The sequence below is a fragment of the Xiphophorus couchianus genome, chromosome 1 (assembly GCF_001444195.1).
Source record: "Xiphophorus couchianus chromosome 1, X_couchianus-1.0, whole genome shotgun sequence".
In the NCBI taxonomy this organism is placed as follows: domain Eukaryota; kingdom Metazoa; phylum Chordata; class Actinopteri; order Cyprinodontiformes; family Poeciliidae; genus Xiphophorus; species Xiphophorus couchianus.
The window spans coordinates 4,045,090-4,071,703 of record NC_040228.1 but is presented as its reverse complement, the minus strand read 5'-3'; the positions used below and the strand labels follow the sequence as shown (position 1 = coordinate 4,071,703).

The 26,614-nt window shown below is 40.5% G+C and overlaps 1 protein-coding gene across 4 annotated transcripts; it reads left to right on the top strand.

The window, feature by feature from the left end:
• The first annotated feature begins 1,155 nt into the window (after window positions 1-1,155).
• On the top strand, window positions 1,156-23,196 carry usp19 (ubiquitin specific peptidase 19). Of its 4 annotated transcripts, none has more exons than XM_028023987.1 (26): window positions 1,156-1,510; window positions 3,991-4,378; window positions 5,916-6,044; window positions 6,153-6,289; window positions 7,016-7,522; window positions 8,077-8,455; window positions 9,334-9,490; window positions 9,578-9,649; window positions 9,833-9,948; window positions 10,366-10,601; window positions 10,700-10,898; window positions 11,787-11,920; window positions 12,048-12,206; window positions 12,323-12,433; window positions 12,515-12,625; window positions 12,735-12,836; window positions 13,094-13,234; window positions 13,318-13,436; window positions 13,517-13,660; window positions 14,830-15,206; window positions 15,466-15,576; window positions 15,667-15,883; window positions 17,053-17,205; window positions 17,323-17,489; window positions 18,022-18,194; window positions 19,667-22,133. In XM_028023987.1, exons 2-26 carry the CDS (start codon window positions 4,156-4,158, stop codon window positions 19,928-19,930), a joined length of 4,638 nt encoding a protein of 1,545 aa, XP_027879788.1. In that variant the 5' UTR covers window positions 1,156-1,510; window positions 3,991-4,155; the 3' UTR covers window positions 19,931-22,133. The 4 variants fall into 4 exon arrangements, with proteins under 4 accessions (XP_027879788.1, XP_027879781.1, XP_027879806.1 ...); XM_028023980.1 differs by having other exon boundaries at window positions 10,360-10,601; XM_028024005.1 differs by lacking the exon at window positions 19,667-22,133 and adding an exon at window positions 22,227-23,196 and having other exon boundaries at window positions 1,157-1,510.
• The last annotated feature ends 3,418 nt before the right edge of the window (window positions 23,197-26,614 follow it).

The following is a 26,614-nucleotide window of genomic DNA, read 5'->3' as shown; positions in this document are numbered from 1 at the left end:
AATGTTTATGTGCTTTGATTTAACAATATCCCATGTGATTTAAACTTCCTATTAATTCAGACCATTTTTCAGTTCCTTGTTAAAAAAAAACCCCATCCCTCTGGTTGATGCTGGCATGTTTGGAGTGTTAAAGTTGCAGCATAAAAAATGTTTTTTTTTTTTTACGTTAGAAGTGTCATGCCTTGAAAAGATCGAACACTTCCACCTGTGTTCGAAGGTGGAAGTGTTCACCTTCCACCTTCGCTACAACTGCGAAGGTGAGCTACAACTGCTGTCTACAGAAATGTGCCATTCCCAATCACAAGAGAGCCAGAAGGAGCATCCTAGCGCTGTCAATCAACTTCAGCTACACGCTGCTAAATGTGCTAATGGCAGAGAAACAACTGACTATTTTGGAAAAAAATGTTTATCCACTGTCACTGGTGGCCATGCTAACTAGCCTGAGCCCTGGCAGACTCTGGGAAGATGCTGTAGCATAACAGCAGGTATGCAAGCATGATTGACAGTGTTAAGGCCCTCCTCCTGGCTTTTTATTGGCTGAGTCTAGTTATCACTGAGAGCACTGGAAGAAGCCAGGGGAGCTTGATTTTTTTTCACAGATTAGCTGTCTCTTCATGATCTGTATGAGACGTACACATTTGTTTTTGTTGTGTTTTTTTTAACAACAAATTTGTAAAAAACATTTTTTTTTGCACATTTGTAAAAAAAAACTTCCTATTGTGTCCTCTAGTCCATAATCGCATACTGACACGTTGAAAACATTATTTGCTTTGAATGCAATCTCTCTCCTTATTAGGTGTGAGCTTTCTGAGGCCATGTTTCTGTCAACGAGTCTGCTGAGACAGATTATTTCCGCTGGGGACTTGGTTGCATAATTTAACTGGAATGGCAAATTACCGGGTGTATGTTGAATTTTTTTTCCTCAACATTGAATGATGAAATTTTTTTTTCTGTTGATCTGAAAATATATGACGTTAGTTACGTTAATAAATGTATTTTATTTTTGAAGTTTACTTTTGTGAAATTAAATTGTCCAGTTGTTAATTAAAAGCAATGCTTCGGAGACTTTTGTTACCTGTAAAGTAAACCGACTGGAGATCTCTCAGGCGCGCAGGACCCCAAGTTGCCAATGACTGTATTCACATCACGTGTGCGTGGTATTCAGGAAGTAGCGCAGACTGGCAGTCATTTCAGGTCTGGTGGGGCAGTAGTATATTTTGTTTCTCATAAAGTAGGTTCTACCCGCCGAAGACAATGACACAAACGCAGTAAGTTGGATTTTGGACGTTGTGTTCTGCTTAAGTATCGGAGAAGCAGTGCTAGTTTGACAGAAATGGGTCCTGGTTAGATGTAGAACATTCTAGAAACACCGTAGACTGCGGGGGTTTCGAGTCCGGGCAGAAACAGCGCAGCAGCCCGAGGCCGTGAAAGAAGCTTAGCGGCAGCCGCAGAGTGCGCTAAGGAGTCGCCCGCTATTGTGAGTTCAGGCGGAACTACGACCACGTTAAAGGTAAGTAGGCCTTCAGTTTCACTGTTATAGGCGATATTAGGGTTTAAAACACCCGGAAGCTTGATGTCATGAAATGTCAGAACGCGTTTATTTATTATCTGGTAGCCGTGTCAACCCTTTCGTTTCAGTTACAGTTAGCATGTTGCTAATGACATTAGCCGTTGAGCCTTTCCTGGTCTGTGCGGCTAGAAGTGCTGCTGCATATCAGGTTGAGCGACCTCACCTATGAACTGTGTGCACTAACAGCTGCCATGGACTTGGAGCGATGATGATGATGATATTAATAATAATTAATAACAAATCAGCACAACCTTCACAGTGGAATTATCGGACAGAAGAAGTTAGCGCACCGGTGAATAATTACTTTGTTTACACATGTACGTTTTAGTTAAGTCTAATGACTAAAGGTTGTCCATTTGGACACCGCAGTAGTGGTAGTTAAATGTCACTTTTTAATAGACATGTTAGGACATTAAACGCTATTATTTTCAGGCGGCTAGCTCACCAGCTACTGAGCTGCTAATTGTAAGGGCGAATCGTCTAATAAAGCCATTTGCTTTTTATGAGCAGGGTTCGTATCTCAATAAATGCGCACTAAAACTCCTATAAATTTATGTTGCTCTGTTTATTTACTTTTTTATCATACGGTACTTACTGAATGTTATATTAGGCTAAGGAAAAGAGGCTAGGCTCTTTTGTATTGGCCGTGTTCCCCTTCAGCGTTGTCATTTGAAACCTGCTCCTAATTGGCTTAAAGCACCCTGATGTTTGTACATGGAGGAGCTTCTAGCTCTGTTCGCCCCAGCTTTATATACCTGAAACACTAAGTAACGTATTCCTGTGCGTTTTAAAACATACATATATCACATAAAATATTTGCTAATTCATATGACTGACATTGAAAATCCAGAAATGAATGTATTCTTCAGAGATACATTCAATGATTAAATTGTTACCTTTAAAAGTTGATGAGTGCAGGAGCCTCAACGATATAAATCCAACACTACAAACATAATGATCCTTCCAAAAGTATTCACACCCTTTGGTCTTTAGTTATGTTGCAACCACAACTTATTTTATGTGAAAAGCCAACACATACTAATGCATAAGTTTGAAACGGAAAAAAATACGTTATCTATATTAAAATGTATAAAAAAATGTTTTATCTAAAAATTGTGGTCAGCGTTTGTATTCAACTTGATGCATGGCCTTAATACCATCAAGTGCAGTCAGTTGCCTTTGTATGTCACATAATTAATGTTTTTTGTGTGTATTTTAATCTCAGTAAATATCCAGAGGCTTTATATGTTTACAAAAAATCAGTGTATAAACAGCATGGTAAGATGTGCTTATGGAACAAGCAGAACAAATGAAATCTATATTATGAACATAAAGCAGAAGGTAACGGGTTAGAAGTATTGCTGCATACAAACTGATTTAAAATGGTAACTAAGCTTTTGAAATTAAAGTTTACACCCAACACAGATTGAAACAATAAACACTTTATAACATATGAACCCACACACACTAAAAGCATGCATAGAAGATAATGTTGGAACGAGTTTTGAAAGTTCAGAGCTGATTGTTGGTCAGTCACTGTATGCTATCAGTGTGATCTACTTTATCTTTCGTCTGATCTATTATTTTTTTTAATTTTCACTGCTTCTCTACAGGTGTTTCAAGTTATGCACTTGTTTCCAGGTAGCTGTTCAGTTTGGTTACGTTTCACATGACGCCCTCTAAACCAGCTATTTCTAAAGTTGTGATGCTCAAGTGAGGTTTTGTTAAAACCAAAGTGGAGTCTAAGCTAAATGACTTAGAAAAATAAACAACGTTTTTTTCTGATAAATGTCGACATTGAAAATACTGCAGCCGCCAGGGGACGCTGTGGGGGCTTTAGAAAGTTGGAGGGAAAATGAGGGGGAAAGAAATTCAAAAATAAAAAAATTCATCTCAAAATTTTCAATCTCAAATTTTTCATCATAATTCCAATTTTGTTTTTCAGTATTTTAAAATTAATATCTAAGTTTAAATAATTTATTTAAATGTTATTTCTGATGCTTTGTCAATGTTCTCTCATCAGAAAAGGGGATTGAAAATTGTATTATCTGTTGATAAAGTCGTAATGTATTATCTGATAATTAAGACTTTCCACCATAGAACTCAAGGCCAACTAAAATCAAAAGGTATGGGGCAGCATTTATCCTAAATGAATGTAATAATCATTGGATAGTGAATAAAAAAATCATTCTAAAAGTTTATTTTTCTTTACATATTGTCTGTGTGTTTGCAAAGGGGCTCCCTGCCCAGAGGTTAATGTTCTTTTGGGGGGGCCTGATCTATGCGAGTAGAAGTTGGCTTACTTTTTTTTTCTCAAGTTCTTACTTTTAATTGTGCCACAGTTTGCAAACAGCATTCATATTTGCATTGCTATGTTGTTGTTATTTTGCTTCAGAAATCCCCTCTATGTTCTGCTGCAGGTTCCCACGCTGCGTTCAGCACCCTAATTCTGTTCTGGGAGAGTTCAGACCAGTATCGTCGCCAAGATAGCCGGGCCAGGCAGGAAGAGGCACACTTCAGATTCCGAGCCCAGCAGCGGTAGTGATTCTGGCGACGGGCGGCCGGTTAGCGCTAAGTGCCTGAAGATGGCCAGCAGCGGGGGGGACCGAGTAGCTGGTAGCGAGACGGCGGGGCGTCGTAGTAGGGCTCAACAACGAGGAGGCGCTAGGGAAAACGGCTCTGAACAGACCAGCAGCACCAGTAAGAAGAAACAGAAGGACAAGGCCAACCAGGAGAGCAGAGAGGCCAAGAGGGCTGCAGCAGCAGCCAATGCAGCGCTGGACGGTGTTCTGGCAGAGGTCAAGAAAGGTGAGAATAAATGAAATGCTCCTGCTACTGGAGTAACCAGTTTATTTGGCTGGTTGAAATTACTGTGGATAATCACTGGATAACTTATAGTGGTGCAGTGCTGCTCCTCCGTTGCTGTGTGTCCACTACAAATGTGTGTAATTCTTTGTTTATATTCTGCTAAGATAGGAAAAAAACAACACAATTGCAATTACAGTGTTTCTGTTAAATAATAAATGAAATTGAAATCATGCTGAATAAGCTTGTTCATGCAATAAGTCATTTAAAATCATGGCAGCAACATATGTGGACAGTTACATATATTTATAATGCAGCCACGGCGCCCTCGCTCCTCATCCATCAGCCATCAGAGGAGATGTAGGTGTCTTATTCAGGTGTTTTAGCAACAAACCGCTTACACTTGTCAGTGGCTGTGTAGCTGACATTTTGGAGAAATTGTAGTCGTTGGTCTTACAGGAGAGCTCTGGATTCAACACATGGGGTTGACTCGCAACTTTTTCTGAACTGCTTGATGCCGTGAGAGCTCTGGTTGAGCCAGCTGCACGTTGTCCAGAAAAAAGAAAAGATCGTTCTACCACTTCCTGTTGTCGTCTTCAATGTTTTTGCCAGCAGTAACATTTGGCTGTTGATTGCATGACTTGTGATGCGAAAAAAGTGTTTACATTGCAAATTTGCAAAATACATTTATTTTGATAGGGTTGAAAATTTACCTCATGCTAGCGCAAAAACGTAACAAAAAATTAGTTTGTGTTTTTTTTTTTTGGCATTTTCAATTAAACTAATTTATTTTCAAAATTTCAGTTTGCGCAATTTTATGGTTAATGGAAACGCAGCTAATGACACACACACAAAAATTTTTTTAAAGAATTTTCAAAAAGAAGAACAATCACTTAGTGGACTCTAAGAGAGCTTAAAAATCTTCATATTAAAGGGTTAGTTTTAATTTTCTGATGGAAGGACCTGTGAACATGTTTTCAGCTGGATGATGTCATATCTGTGTGAGCTAATAGAAAATAGGAATGCTTTACAATAATAGCTATTCTGAGGTTCACTGTCTGTTTTAGCCGATTCATCACTTTAGAACAGTTCAAACTGAAAATGATTGAGTTATCAGTGAGATATGCTATAATAGTATAAACGGTTTGAAATTTTCTAAAATTTAAACAATGTTTGTTTATGTGTGCAAAACATCTAACTGTTTCTGTTAGACATTTTGGATAGCAAGTGCATACTTTCATAGGGATATTCACATGAGTGTTTTTATATGCTGAATTTGTTTTCTATGTGCCATTTTTATTTATTCTCCCTCTAACAAGAATGTTGTTTTTATTTTTTAGACCTCTGGATTGTTGCCTTTATTTTGATACTAGAACAATTTAGACCTTGCAGTTCTTTAAATGTAATAAATTAATTACGACCATTTTAACATTTTAATATCTTCATGTTTTCTGAAGATCAGATGGTCATGTGTATTTCTGTGTACTGGTTACTTCCAGTACAGACTGATTCAGTTCTATAATTTATAATCTTTTCCTAGATGTGTTTGTGGACTGGAAGCAGAACGTGAATGAAGTGACGGTCAGGCTGCGCTGTGGAGACGGCGTGCAGAGGACAGAGGACATCAACACCACGTTCACCGACACACACTGCAACGTGTCTTTCCCAGGTTGACTTTGCTAAAACCTGCAAAAGCTGCAACTAAGTGAAATGGATTCAGGCAGGTGTTTGTAAATGTTCCTTTTGACTGTATTTTGGTTTGTCTCTAATTGATCAGATGGGCGGCAGTGGAGCTGTCAGTTGCAGGAGGAAATCGAGGCCTCCTGCAGTAAAGCACAGTACAAGGAGAAAGGTGGATTTCTGCACCTCATTTTGCACAAGAAGATTCCGTTTCACATTTGGCCGTCTCTCAAGGTGAGCCACTTTCAATGTTTTTCTTCCTCTTTTTGCTGTCCTTCAAAATACATCCGCGTTCAAACTTTAGACAGAAATATATTTTACTTTAGTTTTACTAAAATTACAATATGCATCTGTCTAAAGTTGTAAGTGGGATTGCAAAGCAGAGCTGTGAATCTTTCAGTGTCTTTTGGTTCCATTTTTAGGGTCAGGATTTGACTCAGAAGTGATTTTTGATTCAGAAACCAATTTGTTTGTTCAAACAGCCTGGAGACATTGTTGAAATTATGTGACTGACAAGATGAAAAGACAGTGTAAAGAAGTGGAACATTTATTTAAAACATTTCTATAAGGTTACATGCTATACTGCATTATGGTGGACACGTAATGTGGTATTCATTATACTCACAAATTAGAGCAGCAAAAGCGTACAACTTAAACACATTTTAAAATGGACTTTTGAGCATTTTGAATCAATTTAGAAGTCCCAGGACTAAGAATTGTGATTCTATATAGAAGGATTTTTTTTCTGCATCTCTATTGCAAAGCAACAAAACTTTATATTTCCTTTAATCGTTCTGAACTCGGTGGTTTAAAATTCAGAGGCCAAAAACCCACTTAAGATGAAAGACGACCAGAAGAAAATAACGTTTTTCTACAGTTACTTAATTTCAAAAGCTAATTGCCAAGTTCACCATGTTGGCGTTTGTTAAATGGCCTCATTTCTTTTCTTAATTCTTTCAGTCAAATAAGAAGGAAAAGGACGTGGCCCGACCAGAGTCCAGAAATGAAACCAAACCTTCCACCTTGAAGTCGTCAGAGAAAGCCAGATTAGCTTTAGAGCAGCTGCAGCCTCGGCCTCCCTCATCACCCGCACACGACGAGCAGAGCCGCAGCGCTGGCAGGCCCGAGCGCGGCTTCAAGCGCTGCTTCAAAAACAAAGCGGGCGACAAGGCAGCCGCGGACTCGGTCCAGGTGAAAAAGGGCTCCGACGACAGCGCCAGCATCGTGCCAAGGGCAGACGCAAAAGGCGAGCAGCCATCTCAGGAACACGGTGCCGCACGCACCACTTTGCTGCTGCCCAACATGAGCAAAGACCCAGAAGGGGAGCCCGCCTCTGAGAGATCTACTGCAGCTGCTGGTACAATTCCTCATCCCAGCTCACACAGACATGAAGACAACAGAGAAGAGAAAGAGGGAGGCAGCCAGGAATCTGGAGCACCAGGGGCGGCTGCTGGAGACAGAGCTCAGGTGAGACGGTGCTTTAAAGCCTCTTCTCATTTTTGTTCTGAGAACCACTTATTGTTTCAAAAAGAAAGAATCTGAAATATTTTCTCAAGTGTTTGCCCTGAGAGAAGTCTCCTGGTCAATCAGAATAAAGTGTTTTATTATTATTATTATTTACAAAGTTGTAAAATGTTGTCTGGAGAAATTATCTACTACAGTAAGAACCTGGAAGATTTTCTTTCCACTTTCTTTGGTTAATCTTTTTTTTGTTCAGACTTTAAAAGCATTATGTGGTTGAGATCTTTATCACTAAAATAAAAGGTGATTCTTCCTTTTTATTAGAGTGAAACAATATCTCTTTGTATCACTGCAGCCTGGAATAGGAAGACTTCTGGACATGCTGATATCATTTTACACCTGATTTTGGTTTAAACTGGAAGTTGGTTACCTGCTTCCTTCTGGAGAAGAAAAGTAGTGAAAGAATCCATTGACTTTAGACTGAATATCTAAAGTCAATGGAGCGATAACAGATGTCTTTGTTGCCTCCAGTACACTAATATCTATCTTTTTGTGTGAAGGTGGAGAAGACAGACGAGGCAATAGACGTGTCTGAAACAACAATACCTGGGACTGACGGCCATCTAACAGCTCCTGACATCACCGATCGCTTCCAGAACCCAGCCAAATCCAACAAGGAACCGGATTCTTCTCCACAGATGCCGAGAGACGGAACTGACCTTGAGGTGCAAGGAAAACCCACCGAGCGCGAATCCCAGCAGGACGCTTTCACATCCCGGCAGCCTGGGATAACAGAGAAGCTACCAGAACCGGCTGCCGGCGCAGCTCACAGGCAGAGTCAATCAGCAGGTCTAACGCTGAAGTCAAGCAGTTGTGATGGAGAGGAGAAAGGGGACCAGTCAAAGGAAGAGCCCGCTCTGGAGATGATGCAACAGGAAGGTTGGTTACAAATGCAGAATCGGTTTAAATGGAAATGTTTTGAGGAAGCTGGGAACTCTTTAATCAATACTATTAGTTTGAGAAAGTTACAAACACTCCCAGGAAACGTCCTAAGATGCGCTTTTGGAAATGAAACGACAACAAAGAAAATACAGTAGTGAACTAAAAGAAACTAGTGTTTCTGTATAATCAAATAATCTTTTAAATAAATAATATACTGCTAAATGTTACTGATGCTTTATTATCTGAAAACAACAGAGTGAGTTGAATGTCATACCAACCTTTATTGTTAAACTGGACAGTGAATATGAGTGGAGCAGAATGCCAGGTCCATGTTTCTGCAGTGATTTTCAAAACATCAGCAGCCTTCCCTTTGTGTCTGCCCTTGCAGTTCAGTGATTGGGACAAATGTCCTAAAAATCTGCATCCCCCTATTTACATCGTTATTGATACCCGCAGTTTGCCATAAGGCTTTGATATTTGATACATACTGTACATTTGTGCTGTATTCTCCAAAATGAGCCTTCAAAGAGGGATCATGTAAATGCTGCTACAGGAGCATCTTCCAAACAGACCGATTTGAATTTTAGGTTGCTGACATATGGTACTCTGGAGCACCAGCTTTACTCGTCTCTGCCATCACTGGTGTATAAAACAAATAATAATTTATAATAAATAATCAAACAACACTTAGCCTGTTGTGGGGCAAGTAAAACCTGGTAAAGCCAGGCTTGTAATACCCTGGGGCTAAACCCTGATCACATCCTGTCCAGATAAATGAAACAGTGAGGAAGCATTCTGTATTTTCTTGTTGTTCATCACTTGTTGGTTCAAGTTTTTTTTAATTTTTTTTTATTGTCTATAAAAATCCCCTGCAGCCCCAGAGCCGATGGTCAACCTGCCGTTGGTGAAAAACGACTCGTACGAGAAGGGCACAGACCTGATGGTGGTCAACGTTTACATGAAGGGAATCTGCAGGGAAACAGCCAGGGTCATCTTCAGAGAGCAGGACTTCACCCTCATCTTCCAGACAAGGTGCTTCACCTGAATATGCTGCTAAAAAGCAGAAGCTTTGCCTCTTTGTTTCTCAGAACTAATCACTTATTGTTTGCTCTTTGACAGCGATGCGAACTTTCTTCGGCTTCATTCAGGCTGTGGGCCAAACACGTTGTTCAAGTGGCAAGTTAAACTCAGGTAGCTGCTCTGCCCTGACTTCCTTATGACAGGTTAATAACAGCATGAAAGAAACTGTCTAGTTGGTATTTCCAACTAATACCACTAACATTTTGAAACGAAGATCTGAAAAAGGTCTGCATTAAGTTGATGGCATAAATGTGAGCTATGTGAAAAAGTGTGATATGACCTCCTGTGTGTCAGGAACCTGATCCAGCCAGGGCAGTGCAGCTACTCCTTCACCCCGTCCCGCCTGGACATCACCCTGAAGAAGAGACACAGCCAACGCTGGGGTGGCCTGGAGGCCCCGGCCTCACAAGGTCTGCTGCCAGCTTTCTATTTAGTTCTCTCAAAGACTTTAAAGAATTTCATAATTCATTTTATTTCTTCTTTCTAAACCAAATATTTAGTGTTGTTTAGTGTTAAATGTTCAATAGAATTTTAAAGTTTGATTTTTCAAAATGTCGTGTTGCATTATTGTGCCTTTGCCATTATATTACTTGAAAACAAGTAATATTAATAATAAAAATTTTATTGTTTATCAGGATACCTTCTGGGCCAAGTTACTGTCCAGCAAAATTTATCGTGGCAGGCTTAGCTTTCTCCAGAAGTGTTTTTAAGCAAATTAAATTTTTTTTTTTTTTTTTTTAGGAAATCTGTAATTGATATTTAGCACAATTCATGGTGAGTCTGTTGATCTTCTAACCACAAGCTCTGTTGTCCTGTTTAAGGTGCAGTGGGTGGTGCTAAGGTTGCTGTGCCCTCCAGCCCCGCCTGCATGGAGAAAAGCCAGCCAGGCAGCAGTCAGCACAGCCTCCCAGCTAAGGAGGAGCCCCCGAGGGTTGGAGAGGAGCCCACCAAGGCGCCCAAGGCATCTCCCAGAGGAGTGGAGGAAACGAGTCTGGATACCGTAGCTCCCCGCCCTGTCTCTGAGCACGTTAACATCACCAAGGCGGAGCCCACAGTAACCATGGTGAGGGGGAAACACAACAGGTTACTCCAGGTCAAGCAAGCAACATAAACTAAGATGTGTGTGAAGATAAGTGGGGAAATGTGTGCTTGTGTTTCAAGCCTCAGCCCAAGCCTACTTGCATGGTGCAGCCCATGACCCATGCACCACCTGCTGCTAACGAGTGCCACGAGGAAGAGGAGGAGAAGAAAGTGTGCCTGCCTGGATTCACAGGACTGGTTAACCTGGGCAACACCTGCTTCATGAACAGCGTCATCCAATCCCTGTCCAACACCAGAGAACTCAGGGATTACTTCCATGGTAAACACAACCATGATACTGCTCTAGGTGATCCATGATCATCTAACCAGGAACTTTTATTCAACATCAACAGAATTTATCTGCATCACTTTTAGCTGTTTGAGCTTTAAAACACTAGTGATTAATGCAGAGCTTGTTCTTAAGGGTCATTTATCTTGTATAGAAATTAGTGGTGAGACTTCAAATTTGTAATCGAGTTAATTTAATCAACTGAAATTAATTTATTGCATTTTAATCAAAAACTATGCAAAACAAGTAAGATTTTCAATTCAAGTACCATTTTTGCTGCTGAAGTACTCAATAAATAGATATATGAGCTCAACAAAAAAGGTATTTATTGTTTTTAATCTGTTTGGATTTTTCAATCGTCAAATTGGTGCAAAGTGTTATTGTAGCCATTTAGCTTTCAGTGTTCCAGGAAGCCCTGATCATTGATGGAATGATCATATAGAAATGTGGACACGGACGTTAGCGTTGGACGTTTATATTGCTGCTACATGTTTAGCATTGAGATGCTATTTTATCCTTTAATAGTTTAGCTGATAAGCTAACTAATTTTAGCACAACTTGAGCTCAACGACAGCATCCCACCAGATAATTTTTTGAAGCAGAACTTGAAAAAAGTTCTGCTTCTCTTGACAGCTTCTCTGTCAAGAGAATCAGTTTTGTTCTCCATTGATGTGTGCAGATGTCGCTTGTGCTTCAAATTTACGGGCGTGCCAGAAACATACGATTACAAAGGTTTCCAGTTGAGAATTTTCTATGTTTAATCAAAATTAAGACGTTAAGTCCCAGCCCTCTGAACTGTCTGTAGCTTTACTATAAGGTGCTGATGTTTTTCTGTCTTGATTAAAACCTCCTGATCTCTGAGTTTTCCCTCCCTGTCAGACCGAGCGTTTGAATCCGAGATCAACTGCAGTAATCCACTGGGAACCGGAGGCAGGCTGGCCATCGGTTTTGCTGTTCTGCTCAGGGCTCTGTGGAAAGGGACTCATCATGCCTTCCAACCATCAAAATTAAAGGTATTCTAATTAAGTGGGATTTTTCTAACTTGTTTGGAATATTTCTTTCGTTTCTCTCACACGATCCTTTTCACGAGTCGCGTCTGAACTCACGAATGAACTCCTTCGTTCCCTTCTGATCTCGCAGGCAATCGTGGCCAGTAAGGCCAGCCAGTTCACAGGTTATGCTCAGCACGATGCGCAGGAGTTCATGGCGTTCCTCCTGGACGGACTCCACGAGGACCTGAACCGGATCCAGAATAAACCCTACACCGAGACGGTGGACTCTGACGGACGTCTTGATGAGGTGGATTGGTCGTGAAAAATTGGCCCCATGGGATATTTACTTACTTTTTTCTATTAAGCCAAACCAAGTTGAAGTTTGCTTTCAATTGATTGTTTTTTTTTCTTCTGTTGTTGCAGGTGGTTGCAGAGGAGGCATGGCAGCGGCACAAGATGAGAAACGACTCGTTTATCGTGGATCTGTTCCAAGGCCAGTTTAAATCCAAGCTAGTGTGCCCCACATGCTCCAAGGTAATATTCAGCTCCATTAAAACATGGGATGACAGACCTGGCTTTACCCCGTCTCAATCGCCCTACTATTTCTTTTTACAGGTCTCCATCACCTTTGACCCCTTCCTGTACCTCCCAGTCCCGTTGCCACAAAAACAAAAAGTGCTCTCTGTTTTCTACTTTGCTAAAGAACCTCATAAAAAACCAATCAAGGTGAAATGATCATTTGTACTCTCTGCTTCTCCTGGTTTCCTGACATGATGAGTTGCATTTTGCCCCCCCTCGCCGCCTCTTTAACACACTTTTCCACTGTGTGTCGTAGTTTCTGGTTAGTGTGAGCAAGGAGAACTCCAGCACTGCTGAGGTTCTGGAATCTATCTCCAGGAGTGTGAGGGTCAAGTCTGAGAACCTCAGACTGGCAGAGGTTAGTTATTAGATGCTGTTATTAGATTTTAGGCAATAAAATGTTTTTCTTTAAAGAATGATTCAATTGCTTATTTTCATCTTTTAATATATTTCTAATATTGTATAACATAAGCTCAAGTAGATACGTGAAAAATTTGCAGATTATACCAATATTTTTTTTATCCAATTATCAGAATACCCAATTTATTAAAATGACATACAACAAATGTTGAAGTTTTCCTGATGTTAGTCCTTGTTTTTCTTCCCCTCTGCCAGGTGGCGAAAAATCGCTTCCAGCGCATCTTCCTGCCGTCCCATTCTCTGGACACTGTGTCGCCATCTGATACGTTGTTCTGCTTCGAGGTGCTTTCCAAAGATCTGGCCAAAGAACGAGTGGTGCTGCTCAGAGTGCAGCAGGTAATAAAGGAAACTCTTTTGTTGTTCTGCGCGTTAGCTGAGGTGTAACGACCCGATCTGAACGGCTCCGTTTTGCCTTCCAGAAACTCCAGGTGCCCAGCATCCCCATCTCAAAGTGCGCTGCCTGCCTGAAACCTCCAGTGTCCGAGGAAGACAAACTGAAGCGGTGCACCCGCTGCTACCGAGTGGGCTACTGCAATCAGTGAGCATCATGGGATGTCTCAGAGTCGAACTGTAAATGTCTGCAGCTTTTACTGTATTTTCTTTCTTCTGTCCCCCCAGACATTGTCAGAAAACTCACTGGCCCAGTCACAAGAGTCTATGTCGTCCCAACTCTGAGAACGTAGGCCTGCCATTCCTTGTTAGCGTCCCAGAGTCCCGCCTGTGCTACGCCCGCCTTGCCCAGCTGCTGGAGGGTTACTCCAGGTAATCACACCACCTCAGCTGCTCACCTGTTTGATTCATTTTAGTCATAACTTCCTCTGCCGGTCATTTTTCTATTAAACTTTAAAGACGGAACAGGAGTTCTGTTTTTGTTGGGAGTAAAACGGTATTAGATTAGATTATCAGTGTCTGAAAGAGTTTGCATTGAGATTATATTAGTAGAATGAACCGAGATGTGGATTAAAGGGGCAGTACTTTGTTTAACTTTACATCCTGTTATAATATTATTTCGCCATGAAAAACATACCTGGAGTGTTGCCTTGATTCTTTCATGCATGTTTGACTAATCCTTTCATCTCTATGGTAACCATTCAGCTATTTACAACGCCTGGCGGAGCCGAGTCCTGCCTTTGAGGCGCAGCTCCTAAAAGGCTCCTCCTCACATAGAAGGCCTTCTCTGTTCAGCTCCTTCAGACTGCATAGATCCATAATCTGCATAGGAGCTACTTCTCAGTGAAATTCTAGTAAAAATGTTAAAAGTGTTAATAGAGGATCAATGTAATGACTTTCAAAAAAAGAGACAAAGGACCAATTTAAAGGTGTTCAATTAGAAAGTTAGATAGTTAAATAGACAGAAACATAGATACAGTATATGCTATCTATATAAGATAGCATTTTTATAACAATTGAAGGTCACCTGGTTACTTCATTGTGCTATAAATTGGCACTACGTGCCTGGAATAGATATAATACTGCCCCTTTTAAGGATTTGTGATTAATTAAACATTCTAAAAGGAATTTTAATTCATGTCAGTTATTATCCGCTATGAGATTATCATAAGTGATGCTTCTAAATGGCAAATTAGAATCCTAATCTGAGGCTATTTTATGCTTTCTTTTTTTCAGGAGTTCGCATTAACAGATTTTTCTTTGCTTAAAAACATTAATTGCTTTTAAACTATAACAACTGCAAAACAATAGATTGCACTTTTATAGTTTATGTGAATTCTGCTGCTGTGGTGGTGAAGATCCAGGTTTCAGCAGTTAAATTACCGCAAAATATCTTGAGTCAAAATTTTGTAGATGTGTTGCATAAACACCACAACTCAGACTCTGTCCCACCACATCAGCTAAAGAAGCAGATGACTGCGTGAATCCTGATGAAACCAACTGATCTGTAACTAAAACCTGGCATTTCTCCTTCCCTGCAGGTTTTCTGTAAACGTATTCCAACCCCCGTTCCAATCAGGCAGAACGTCTCCTGAAACACCCCAGTCCCGGTTAGACGCACTGCCAATGGCGCTCGGCTCTCCTGACGGTGCTGGAGCCGGAGACGAGGCCAGGGGGGCGGGCGGTGATGTACAGGCTGGTGATGCTGACTTGGAGAGCCCTTCTCTGCCGCCTGAGCTCCAGGGGGAATACAGCCAGGCGTCGGCGATCCACTCCGAGACGTCGGGTTCCTTCTCCCTCTCCAGCACCCGGACTAAAGACTCTGGGTTTTCCGAGTCCGTTTCCTCCACTTCCTGCTGCTCTCTGGACCCTCAGGCCGAGAAAGAGACGACATGTGAGAAAGCGGTGCGGCCAGAAGGTAAAAACCAACAAAAAGTCTTTATATTTTACATCAGGCATCATTAAATGGTGGACTTCGGTCTGAATCGGGACCGAGTGATGGCTCTGCTTGAACCCGCCTCCAACCTGATAAATTCACAGAAATAGATTGTTTACATAGAGCATCTGTTCCAGCAGGATCCTAATTTTCCAAAAATGAAATCTGCCAAAATTCAATAATTTGATCAAATTTATCGGCCAGCACTAACAAATTCTTCTCCTTTGGTTTTGGTCTGAAGCTGCAGTAACAGGGTACCAACAGCCAAGCGAGGCAGCTTCTGGTCATGCCAGTCAGTTCTACATCGGTCTGCTGGACTTGAACAACAAGGAGCAAAGGCTGGACGAGAAAGGTACAAGAACGATCATCGGTTCTAATTGGATTTTAGTTAGAATGCAACTTTGTTTCTTGACTTTAATTTTCCCTCACACTCTCTCTGCAGAGGATGCGCTCGCGGACGTGGTAGATGATGCGACCTTGGAGCTGGTGTGGAAGAACAACGAGCGTCTGAAGGAGTATGTGCTGGTCAGCTCTAAGGAGCTGGAGTACGACGACGACCCCAGCTCCATGAGCGAGACGGCCAGAGCAGGACATTTCACCCTGGAGCAGTGCCTCAATCTCTTCACCAAGCCTGAGGTGTTGGCACCTGAAGAGGCCTGGTAGGGACAAACATTTACCACCTCAGTCCCTCCTAGGGTTCCAAAACATCTTTCCCACTACAACTAAGAGGCGTGCATCCAGGACTGCAAAACCACAAAGTCTTACCAAGTATTTTGTGTAGTTGCTATTGCACATGTCTTAGTTCACTAAGATATGAAATAAGACAAAACTAACTTACAAGTAACTTTTCAGCAAAATGCAGGAAGTAATTTTAAGTTAAACATTCTTTAATAATTTTAAAATGTACTAATTGCACTGGCAGATTATTTCACTTACATTTTCCCCATGTTATAAGTGAAATAATCTGACAGTGGAGCTAGTAGTTTCTCATCAAAACTAAGAAATTTATTTAAACAAGATCCTATAGAGGGACTATTGGTCGACGTTACGTTGTCAGCAGCCTGCTACTGTGCATGCTGCCTTCAGAATACAGGCAAGAATACATTTTTCTAACTATTGAAACTATTTACACTTTAATTTTTTATTGTTCATGTTGGAGATCTCATAAAATTACTTCATTCTCCTAATATTAAGGCTAATAAAATAGTTTATCTTCACCTAGCGCAACTCCCGCATGCAGCGTCTGCAGTTTTCAGAGGCTTTATTTTTAGCACAGTGTCTCTGTACCTCACACTACCTTCCGTTCAACCCACTGCATTTTTAATTTCTGAAGGCTTAGTTTATCAGCTGCCTTGATGGATGCAACTACATCTCCGTTTTACTTCTAATTGTGACCAAACTAGGACAAAATATTTTTTTTATTTATCCTTTGCATGCTGGCTGACATGTTAGTTGATGTTAAAACTACAAGATAAATGCGGGCAACCAGTCAGCCTTTAGAGGCCTCTCTGACGCTTTCATCAGTCAAGTTGCACATGCATCCGCTGTGTTTACAAACAAATAATTCCCTTATTTTTTCTGAAGTTACTTGTAAGTATTTTTTGTAGTAGTTTTTTTGTCTTATTTCAAGTTCTTGCTCAAAAAACTTGACGGAAATATTTGCAGTGAAGTATGTGGAAATTTCTGCCAGTTTTCTGGAAGACAGAACCAGTAATTAAAGAAATGTCTGTGAATGTAATCTTTCTTTGACATATTTCTGGAGTTATTGGTGTTCCTTGTTGCTGAATTTGCTTTATCTTTTTCCTCCCTGCTCCCCGTCTGCTTCCAGGTACTGTCCAAAGTGCCAGCAGCACCGAGAGGCCTCCAAGCAACTCCTGCTGTGGCGTCTGCCGAACGTTTTGATCATCCAGCTCAAACGTTTCTCCTTCAGAAGCTTCATCTGGAGGGATAAGATCAATGACATGGTCGACTTTCCTGTCAGGTGATCACAGCTGCTGTGAACTGATCTGAGAGTGTTTAGCATATGAAAGCACAAGATGCTTGTTAGAAGTGAAACATTAGTGAAAATCTAAACCTCTTAAACAATGTTGGGTTTCAGGAACTTGGATCTCAGTAAGTTCTGCATTGGCCAGAAGGACGAGATGCAGCAGGCCCCCATCTATGACCTCTATGCAGTCATCAACCATTACGGAGGGATGATCGGAGGACACTACACAGCGTACGCTCGCCTGCCCAGTGACAAGAACAGTCAGCGCAGTGATGTTGGTAAGTTTTACTCCTTCCCAAATGTATCTGTGTACTTTTGCTGACTGATCGTGATTTTTTTTTTTTTTTTAACGTCGGAGTTAAAAAAAAAAAAAAAAAGATATTATGTAAAAGTCTTTAATTAATATCTAAAATTAAGGCCTTAAAATGTCTTAATCTCATTAAAATAATTTAAGTTGGACTTAAATATGTTAATCACAGATCTTAAATTTTGGCGTGGCTGGATTATTTCTTCTTTTTTTTTCTCGCAAGACTTTTCTGTCAGGCAAAATTTTGAGTCACACACAAACATCTTCATTGTACTCGAGGCACAGAACGTTTTGAGTAGCCAGCTAGTTGCCAGGCTAATGTACCTTTGCTAGCTAACTAGATTATTATTTTTTGCATCTGTTATGGGCACAAATCCAGATTCCCATTGTTTTACTGTAAAAACGCTGTGACTGATTCGCATCAAAACATCACTAGTTACTTTCTGTAAATGTGGTCCTTTTCTATATTGCATTTTGAGTTTGTCTTCCATGTGTGGCTACAGGGTGGCGATTGTTCGACGACAGCACCGTGACAATGGTGGAGGAGAGCCAGGTGGTGACGCGTTACGCCTACGTCCTCTTCTACCGCCGCAGGAACTCCCCCGTGGAGAGGCCACCACGCTTCCTCTCTCCTGGAGCCGAGTCAGCTACAGCCACAGGAGCCTCTGCCAGCCAGGTGAGGGCGCCACAACCATAAGAAACCACAGAGTCCTCTTCACAAAGAGGCTTTGCTTTTGTTTCCCGGGTTCTGAGCTGTACTTTAAATAAAAGGTTGATCATTTCTTCAACCATAGTAACGTAAAAAAAAAGCTGTTTATGTTAAATAGTGCCATGTAATCACACATTGATTAGATGTTCACATCTACCTTTCAGAGGTTTGGTGTAATAAATGTTCCAGGCACTAGGAGGAGCTTTTAATCGGTTACAAAACAGAAGCATGTGTGTGAAATGGATGAGAAACAACACCCACTAATCATAGATTTTTCTGAGTTCTGATGAATAAAGCCAACCTGCAAAGGTCTCCTTTTAACAATTCAAAATGTTTTAAAAACAGCTGTGCATTTTATAATGCCTGTAAGGGCAATAAATCCATTTTATCGCTTAATCCAATGTAATATTTTTGGAAAATCAGGTTGTTTTTCCACCAATATGTTTCTTGTGTTTCCATACTTGATGTTATCCCACCGAGAGCCACCATCTTGTTCTCTAGCTTGTATTTATTTGGACTCCCAGAAGAGATGATGGAAGCAAGTTTTGGAAAGTATTTAGTCATTTCTTATGTTTTATAAGAAAAAAGTGAGGGAAAAAATTGTTTATAATCAGGAATCAGGTTTTGTAAGAAAATAATCTGATTTCATTTTTAAGCCAATACGTGCCACTGTGAGCATTTTGCATTTATCTTCGTTGACATTGGCAACGTGAAAAAGAGAAATTTACTACAATAGCGACCTTTTTTTATATATATATTTTGTTGCTGCAAAATCTGTGGAAATCAGAAACATAGCGGTTCATGAAAAATGATGACATCACATGATGTAATTTCTTTAAATTAGCCTTTTCTTTTTAAAACAAACAAAAAAGTCAGTTACTTTAAAAAGATACTGTAGATAAAATTTTTACTTGTAACATTTAATGTACCTGTGGATAGAATTGGTTGTTGTTAGGCCAGTAGGCCAGCATATGAAGTGCAAGGAAAGTGATTCATGGTTTTCAAAAATTTTTAGGAATAAAACTGTTCATTTTCCACCCTAGACAAATCACTCTAAAATCTTTCTTATTTTTTTTTTTTTTTGCTGCATTTACAGCTCCATTCATCTTCACACTTGTATTCCAATTGCTGTAGCATGATACTGCCACCACCATGTTCCACACTGTGGATCTGGTGTGGTAATCTCTGAAAACCTTCCACCCTTTTCCTTCCACTTCACTTCTATACGCCCATGTATTGATTCGTGACACATAAATGACACTTCAGCTTATGGTTCCAGCGTCTAAGGGGTACGAATACTTTGTGTTAAGCGCTCCGGCCTGCCTGTCGTCCCTCCTGCTCGGCAGGCAGCTCACTGTGGCGTTACCAAGTGTGATCTTAGTGTTTATTAGAAACTCGCCTTTTCCCAGAAGCTCACACCCGGTTTCCGCCAATCGCAGGCCTCTCTAATATGGCGGGAACTGGAGGAGGAAGACGAGGGGCCCGACGAAGGGCCTCGCGGACTGTTCCGCTCCGCGCTCCGAAGCCGACAAGCACAGAGGAACAGAGGCGAGGAAGAGGCAGGCGCACGCCGCCGCCGCAGGCACAAGATGTCAGATTATCCCGACGAAGACTGCGTGCGATATCTAGTGGTGGCCACGCTCACTGCAGTCATCGCTCTCTTTGTTAACTTAGTTTATCCCTTTCTATACAAAATCAGATGAACCTTTTAATAATAATGCTTTCAAATAAGACAAATACCTTTCTAATAACTGAGGTATTTGAAACGAAGATTGCACTACACGCTTTCTGAAAGGATTCCATGGGACTATGGTAGATGTTTCAGTAATAAACGAGAAGCAGTCTTATAGTCGAGGCAAAGGTAGATGTATAGCTTTAAAACTGCAGAATGTAACTTTTGTTAAAAAAAAAAGAAGTTATTTACATATTTGTTAAAACTGTCACTAAGTCCTGACAGTATACTGTGTGTCGGAAAGCTTATGAAAAGATTGATGTCTTTTGCCTCCTCCCTGAGCTACTGTTGCCATCTGAAGAAACAACCAATCAATCAGACCCAGAAGGAGCATCTCAGCGCTGTCAGTCAGCCTCATGTATTCACTGCTCAGTCTGCTAATGGCTGATAAACAACTTACTATTACAGGAAAATCCTTTATCCACTGTCATTGGTGGCTATGCTAACTATCCTTAGCATTCATTACAGGCTATGCTAGCTGCAGCGTAGCAGAGAGTGGGGTAAGAGGCCTGTGCATGAAAATGATTGGCACTGCTAAGGCCCGCCTCCTGACTCTCATTGGTTGCTTCTAGGTAACGATTGGAGAAGACAGGGCGGCTTCGTGACTCATGCTATACTGTCATGGCAGTGATGGTTTCCAAAAATAAATAATATATACCGGTGTGTATATATATATATATATATATATATATATATAGTTACGTTCTGCAGGTTTAATATGCCCACTCTTTACTAAGTCATTTGAGGTCAGTAATTATTATTACCTGGAGCAGACTTGATTAGCTAAAAGCTGTGGAACTTTCTAGTTGATTCTTCCGGATTGGGAACCAGTAGTTTGTCTGTGAGGCTTTTGTGGGTCAGTGACATTAGGAGGGCTAATTAGACTGAAGTAAGGAAGCTAGCCTGAAGCCTGCTGCTGCTGTTGAAGGAAACCTTCATTTCTCTGCACAAGGCTCCTTCTGTGAAGCAGCAGCCTGAAGGCTCTTTCCTCCTGATCAATGAGCAACCTGGTTCTTGTCTGATTTATTCAGTGGATTTAGTTTAAAACGTCCTTTTCTGTCCCTTTTAATGTTGTATTTTACGTGTCCTGTATGTTTTCTGCACTGTAATGTTTTTTTTATGCAATAATCTAGGCATGGGCTGGGCTGGTATGTTCGAAATGCCACAGCATAAATATTTCAACTCAAACTGTTTAAGTTCCTTCTTAATGGATGTAGATGATCTGAAGATGAAGCTCTGACTGAAACCACTGTAGTGAGCAGAGGATGCTCATGATTTACCTGCCATGTTTCTCCATTTTCTCCTTTAGCTGAATTTAGCTTTTCAAAATTTTGTGTTCAGCAACAGGTGGTGGAGGAGCAGTGCTGTTACCTTAATTCCAGAAACTATCCAATGCCTAATAACAGCTCAGTACGTCTTTATTTGTTTGATGTATTTTTACATGAAATATTTAAAGCCACAAACATACTTTGCATTTTGGAATGAAGTGTAGTAAGCAATATTTTTTTTTTAGTCAAAGCTGCAGAATTAAGCTTCAAATTTCAGAATTCTGTTCCCTTCTGACTATATATTTTCGTTGTATTTTAAAGCACTATGAGAAATTGTACCTATATATTTTGAAGAAAATTTCTTTTGTAACAAAGCATGTATATATATATATTTTAATGTAATCAAATTGAATTTAATTTATAAATTGTAAAATGACAACAATATTCCCATTTTTCACAGTTCTGCCTTCTTTCTTTATGCAGACGGGTTATTAAAAAAATGATTTTCTTGTTTTCTGAGAGCATTTGTGAGTCTCAGGGAAAGTCGTACTAAAGCAGCATTAGATGGTCTGTTATCCTCGAATGTTTTCTTATAAATTAAAATTAAGGTATATGAATGCTTTACTCTGATATATGCAATGCGTCCCGTTTTAATGTGCGTTTAACTTAGACGTGATGTTGAGCTTGATGTGAAGAGGTATGAGGAAGGCTGCAATATCCTCATGCAGGGAGCACAATCACTACTGTTCTGACCTGAAATGATCCAGAGTTGATCAAGACTGAAGGAATCTGATTTAGTAGTTTTAATCCACCTATAAAGTGATTAAAATCAAAGGAATGTATTTTCATTTCCTTCCAGTACTTTATTAAAGCTGCTTTTTAAATAAATCCACACTACAACCTTGACTGAAAGTGGATTTTTTTTGTGTGTTTTTTTTCCCTGTTTCACTAGTGTGAATGTCTGAGGATCCTTCATTTAACTGGTGATTTATCTTCCAGGCCTCTAGCCAGTCACTGTTTGGGACAGACCTGGACCCTGAAGGACCCCCCACCCTCACCCCGGAGGTGCCAGCTGACATTTTCGCTCACTCTGCAGAGTGCACGGCACCGTCCTACAGTAACATGGAGGAGGTGGACTAGTTGCCGTGGCGTCCAAAAAAAAAAAAACAGAGGTTTTCCAAAGCTCAGTTGTGGATGTGGTCAACCAGGTTGTCGACTGTTTTCTCTTCGGCTCAGAGTAGTAGTGACTTCCTAAACATAACGCATTAGGGTTTAATAAGCTGGGTTACGCCGTCTAATTCATCCACTGCAAACACGGCTTCCACACCTGCACCATGCAGCCATGTTTCAGAGGTCAGAGGATACGCTGTCGTCAACCATCAGGGCCGGTCTGAAGCTGAAAACCTGGACCAGATCGGATCGGACCATCCCCGACTGACGCTTTGGACTTTTAGGCTAATTCTGTAGAGTTTGATTGATGCTTGTTTAAAACGTGTGTAAATTATTTTGAGTTTTGCTGCAGCATCTCCAGTCAGTTGCTTTGTTTCTTTCTGCAGGGGAGGGACGTGAGTTTTCTGTCTGTTTTCTTAAAGATTTTGCCTTTTTTTTTTTCTTGTAATATTTGATCCTGTGGATGTAAGTGTTAGAGGGCTTTGGTATAAACTGAAATATGCATGACTTGATTTTTGTACAGGCTTTAATCACCCACCCTGAGCTGAAATGCTATGTTGCTCCAGTTCACTGTTGCAGGTTTGTCTTGAGTTATCCAGTCTAACCCCTGCAACGTTTGTCATAAACTGCAGATATAAAGTAAGAACGATTATTAATCCTGCTGTGGAAGTTATAAATGGTTGATTAAAATAAAACTGCTGATGGAAAAGCCTGCAACGTTTTTACTCCTCTGGACCTCTGGCAATTCAGGAGTATCTGAAAAAAAGTGCATCTGTAAATAAAACTGGTGAAAACTATTCATATTTGAACCTGTCATGTTTATTTTTTTAACTTGTAAAATTCCTATTTCCACTGAACAGCAGCGGGTTGTTTTGCTTAAACCAACAACATAGTTTGTCTTTAAAAACCTTTTATTTGAAGTGTTATGATTAGACTCTAATACAACTCAGTACTTCAGTGTTGTTTTAAATCGTAACATTTATTTTCCTGATTTTTATTTTGTTTAGACCCAATAGTGGGAATAGAACTAGCTGTGAACCAGAAAATGTGGTCAGTTTGATTTACCAAGTTGGTAATTCATTTTTCTCAAAATGCCAGCTTGGTTTGAGTAGCTTTCTGTTTCTCTTACAAAAAAAAGAAGTCATTGTCATGACTATTAACATTTGTTTGATCTGAAACATGGAAATGTTAAAAACAAAAAAAATGGTTGGGGTAAATACTACTACAGCACTGTACAAATCTATCAATAAATGTGCCAATCCAATAATTAAAGTAGCTAAATATGTATTTTAGAAAATGTTTTTTATTAGTTCAAACTAGCACTATATTGACAGTGTAATATGAGACAACTTCCCTCTTTCTTTCTGCTAGGCAGCAGATAGTTCCCCACACCAGAGTGTTGTGAATGTGCAGGCCGGTTAGCGTAGCCACGGATCAGGGTGGATAAATGGTTTTCCTGACAGTAAGTTGTTGATTGACAGCGCTAAGTTTTTTTTTTTACAGATTTGTCTCGTACCATACTGTTGCAACATTGTGACGGTCTTAATAAATCTGAAAAGACAAAAAAAAAAAAAACTTTATTGAAAGTTATATACTGCAGCTTTTAACAGATGACTGAGCTCACCAAATCATCTAAGTCAGGGTGTCAAACTGCAGGCGTCCTGCAACTTTTAGATGTGCCTCTGCTGCACCACACCTGAACAGAATAATTAGTTCATTAGCAAGACTGGAGAACTGATCTACACAAGGAGGAGGTAATTAAGCCGTTTCATTCCAGTGTTTTGTACCTGTGGCACATCTAAAAACTGCAGGACAGCGGCCCTCGAGGACTGGAGTTTGACACTTGTGATCTACGTGGTTAATGGAACTGCAGTGAAACTTAAGAACGACCCCCTAAGCCAGACTTTAGAAGTTGCTTACAGGGACATTAGCCCAGGAGCCAGATTGTTCAGACGCCATAGATTTATTTACTTATTTGTGTGTTTTGCAGACATTGTACTATATATAAAACTCATATCATGGTGAGTTCTATTAATATTTTAGGGTTTTTGTCAATATTTACAATACTCAAGTATTTAAATATATGAAGCTATTGTACATGTTTTGCAACATGCTGTCCATTGAATCATGGACAGCATGATTTAATGGTGTCCAGTTGTATCGGACTATATTCATGCACTGTAATTTACATTGGAAAGTCTTCAGTGGACAGGGCACCAACGCTTTCTCTAGCCCAGGGGTCAACATCCTTGTAAATCCGGCCCTGCCAATCAGCTTCCGTCAGAGAAGGATTACCCCCGCAAACTGCTAATCTTTAAGGGGCGCAAGCTTAAACAATTCCACGAACACCTCATTAAAATCTAAACACGGGTTGCCATCTTCTAAAATGTGATTATATTTAATGAATTGAATGTCAACAATTTTCTTTAGAAAACAGAGTTGATGCAGCAGGCCCGCGGTGAAACCCGCCCATCGAACGATAGACGCTGCCTGCGCATACAACCCGCGCACCTCCACCTGCACCTCCACCTCCACCTGCACCTCCTTTCATCTCCGAACGTATAATTCGGAACATGGTTTCCATGCTGTGACGTAACAAAGAGGTGTGGCACCAATATTAACGAGCCTTCAACCAGTGTTACTAACGTCGCTGTCTTGCTGTAAATTGAACTTCTATCTCGGTTGTTTCTATAAAAAGTTCAGACCCAGAGATTCTCGGGGATCAGCAGAATAATAATAATAATAATAATAATAATAATTTCATAGCCCGAAGAAATCTTGGTTTAGTCTTCTAGAAAAAAATGGATGTCAAGCTCCAGGAGCTGCTTCAGAGCATCTTGCAGAAGCACTGGATGAAGTTTTTGTCAAGCGATTCTAAAAGACAAAAAGCATGGTTACGGAAACATTTACTTGTCGGCGCGACAGATCTTTTTTCCGCTTTGGTCTTGAACAAAGTCCAGTGGACGTCTATCACACTCAAGGTTGTCAAAGCCATTGTGGGTAACAGACTCTCAGAAGCTCTGGAAAAGTTCCTGGGAATTCCAGGGATGGTTGACTCAAAAGCACTTAAAAAGTTAGAGAAACTAGTTGTCAAAGAAGTGATCAAAAGGATCCAATCCTTCACTGACACGGTCAATGTGAAGAAAGGCTCTTTGGTTAAGAGAAGCATTCATAAACTATTTAAGAGGATTGATCAAACTGACCATCAGCGACCTAAAATACCTTGCTTGATAAAACCAATCATTAAAATAACTGGGAAATATGGGGTTTTTAAAAAATACCGTGGGGGAAGCCCCTGGTTCAAACAGGGTATCCCCGAGTTACCAACCATTGTCGAAGTCTCTCAGAAGGAGGAAATGTTGGCTGAACTCAAATATTTTGGATACACCATTCAGGGAGACACAGAGGAATTTGTAAAGATGTTAACTGATAGTGGAAAAGCCCACTATTATGAGAGATCACTGTTATCAAATAACTTTGACGTCCAAGAACAGCCATCCCATGGAGGAGTCCAAATATCTGGAACTGAGTGTTCCTATGAACACAACAGATTTAAGAGCGAAAACGATCGGGCTGGTGATCAATCACAATTTACCACAGCCGAGAAGAAAAGCACGCAAGACCTCAGTTCAGAGGATCAATCCAGTAAAGCATATGTGAGCCAGATTATTGGGCTGGTTCTGTGTCGGGCGCTGAAATCATCAGATAAGATATGCCACTCTTACGTCTTCCGGGACATCTTCAAATGGACCCTTGAGAAAGTCTGGGATCGGGTTCAAGGGAAACAAATACAATTTCGCTCAAGAGTAAGAAAGAAATACATCAAAAAAATCTTCTGGAGTCTTTGTAACGCAATGTTCTGTACCGATAAAGACGCCTTGTGTTTACTAGTCATGAAAATCCCAGAGTTTGAAGAGTCAATTCTGTCCTGTTTTGAGAAATACCTGTTAAAGAGAGTTAGCAAGGTGGAAAGATGTCAAGAGTTTATAAGAGACCTTTATAGAAAGATCAAATGTTCGTCGCACTCTGATTTGTTACAGTCGTCCAGTATGGAAAGTATAGTGATAGACGGAGAGGGCTTTCAAATGGAAATTCTCCAGGGGAGCAGTGAAGCAGCAATAACTAGACGTTCCACAGACATCCCAGAGATCCCAGCTTGTCCTGGAGCTACAGGCGGATCCGAGAAACACCCTGAAGAGACACCAGGAGCAGAAAAC

Coding starts and splice junctions, on each gene's coding strand:
- usp19 (XM_028023980.1), top strand. CDS start 4,156: ATGGCCAGCAGCGGGGGGGACCGAGTAGCTGGTAGCGAGACGGCGGGG. Junction 12,626..12,734: donor CTCATAAAAAACCAATCAAG/GTGAAATGATCA, acceptor TGTGTGTCGTAG/TTTCTGGTTAGTGTGAGCAA. Junction 12,837..13,093: donor AGAACCTCAGACTGGCAGAG/GTTAGTTATTAG, acceptor CCCCTCTGCCAG/GTGGCGAAAAATCGCTTCCA.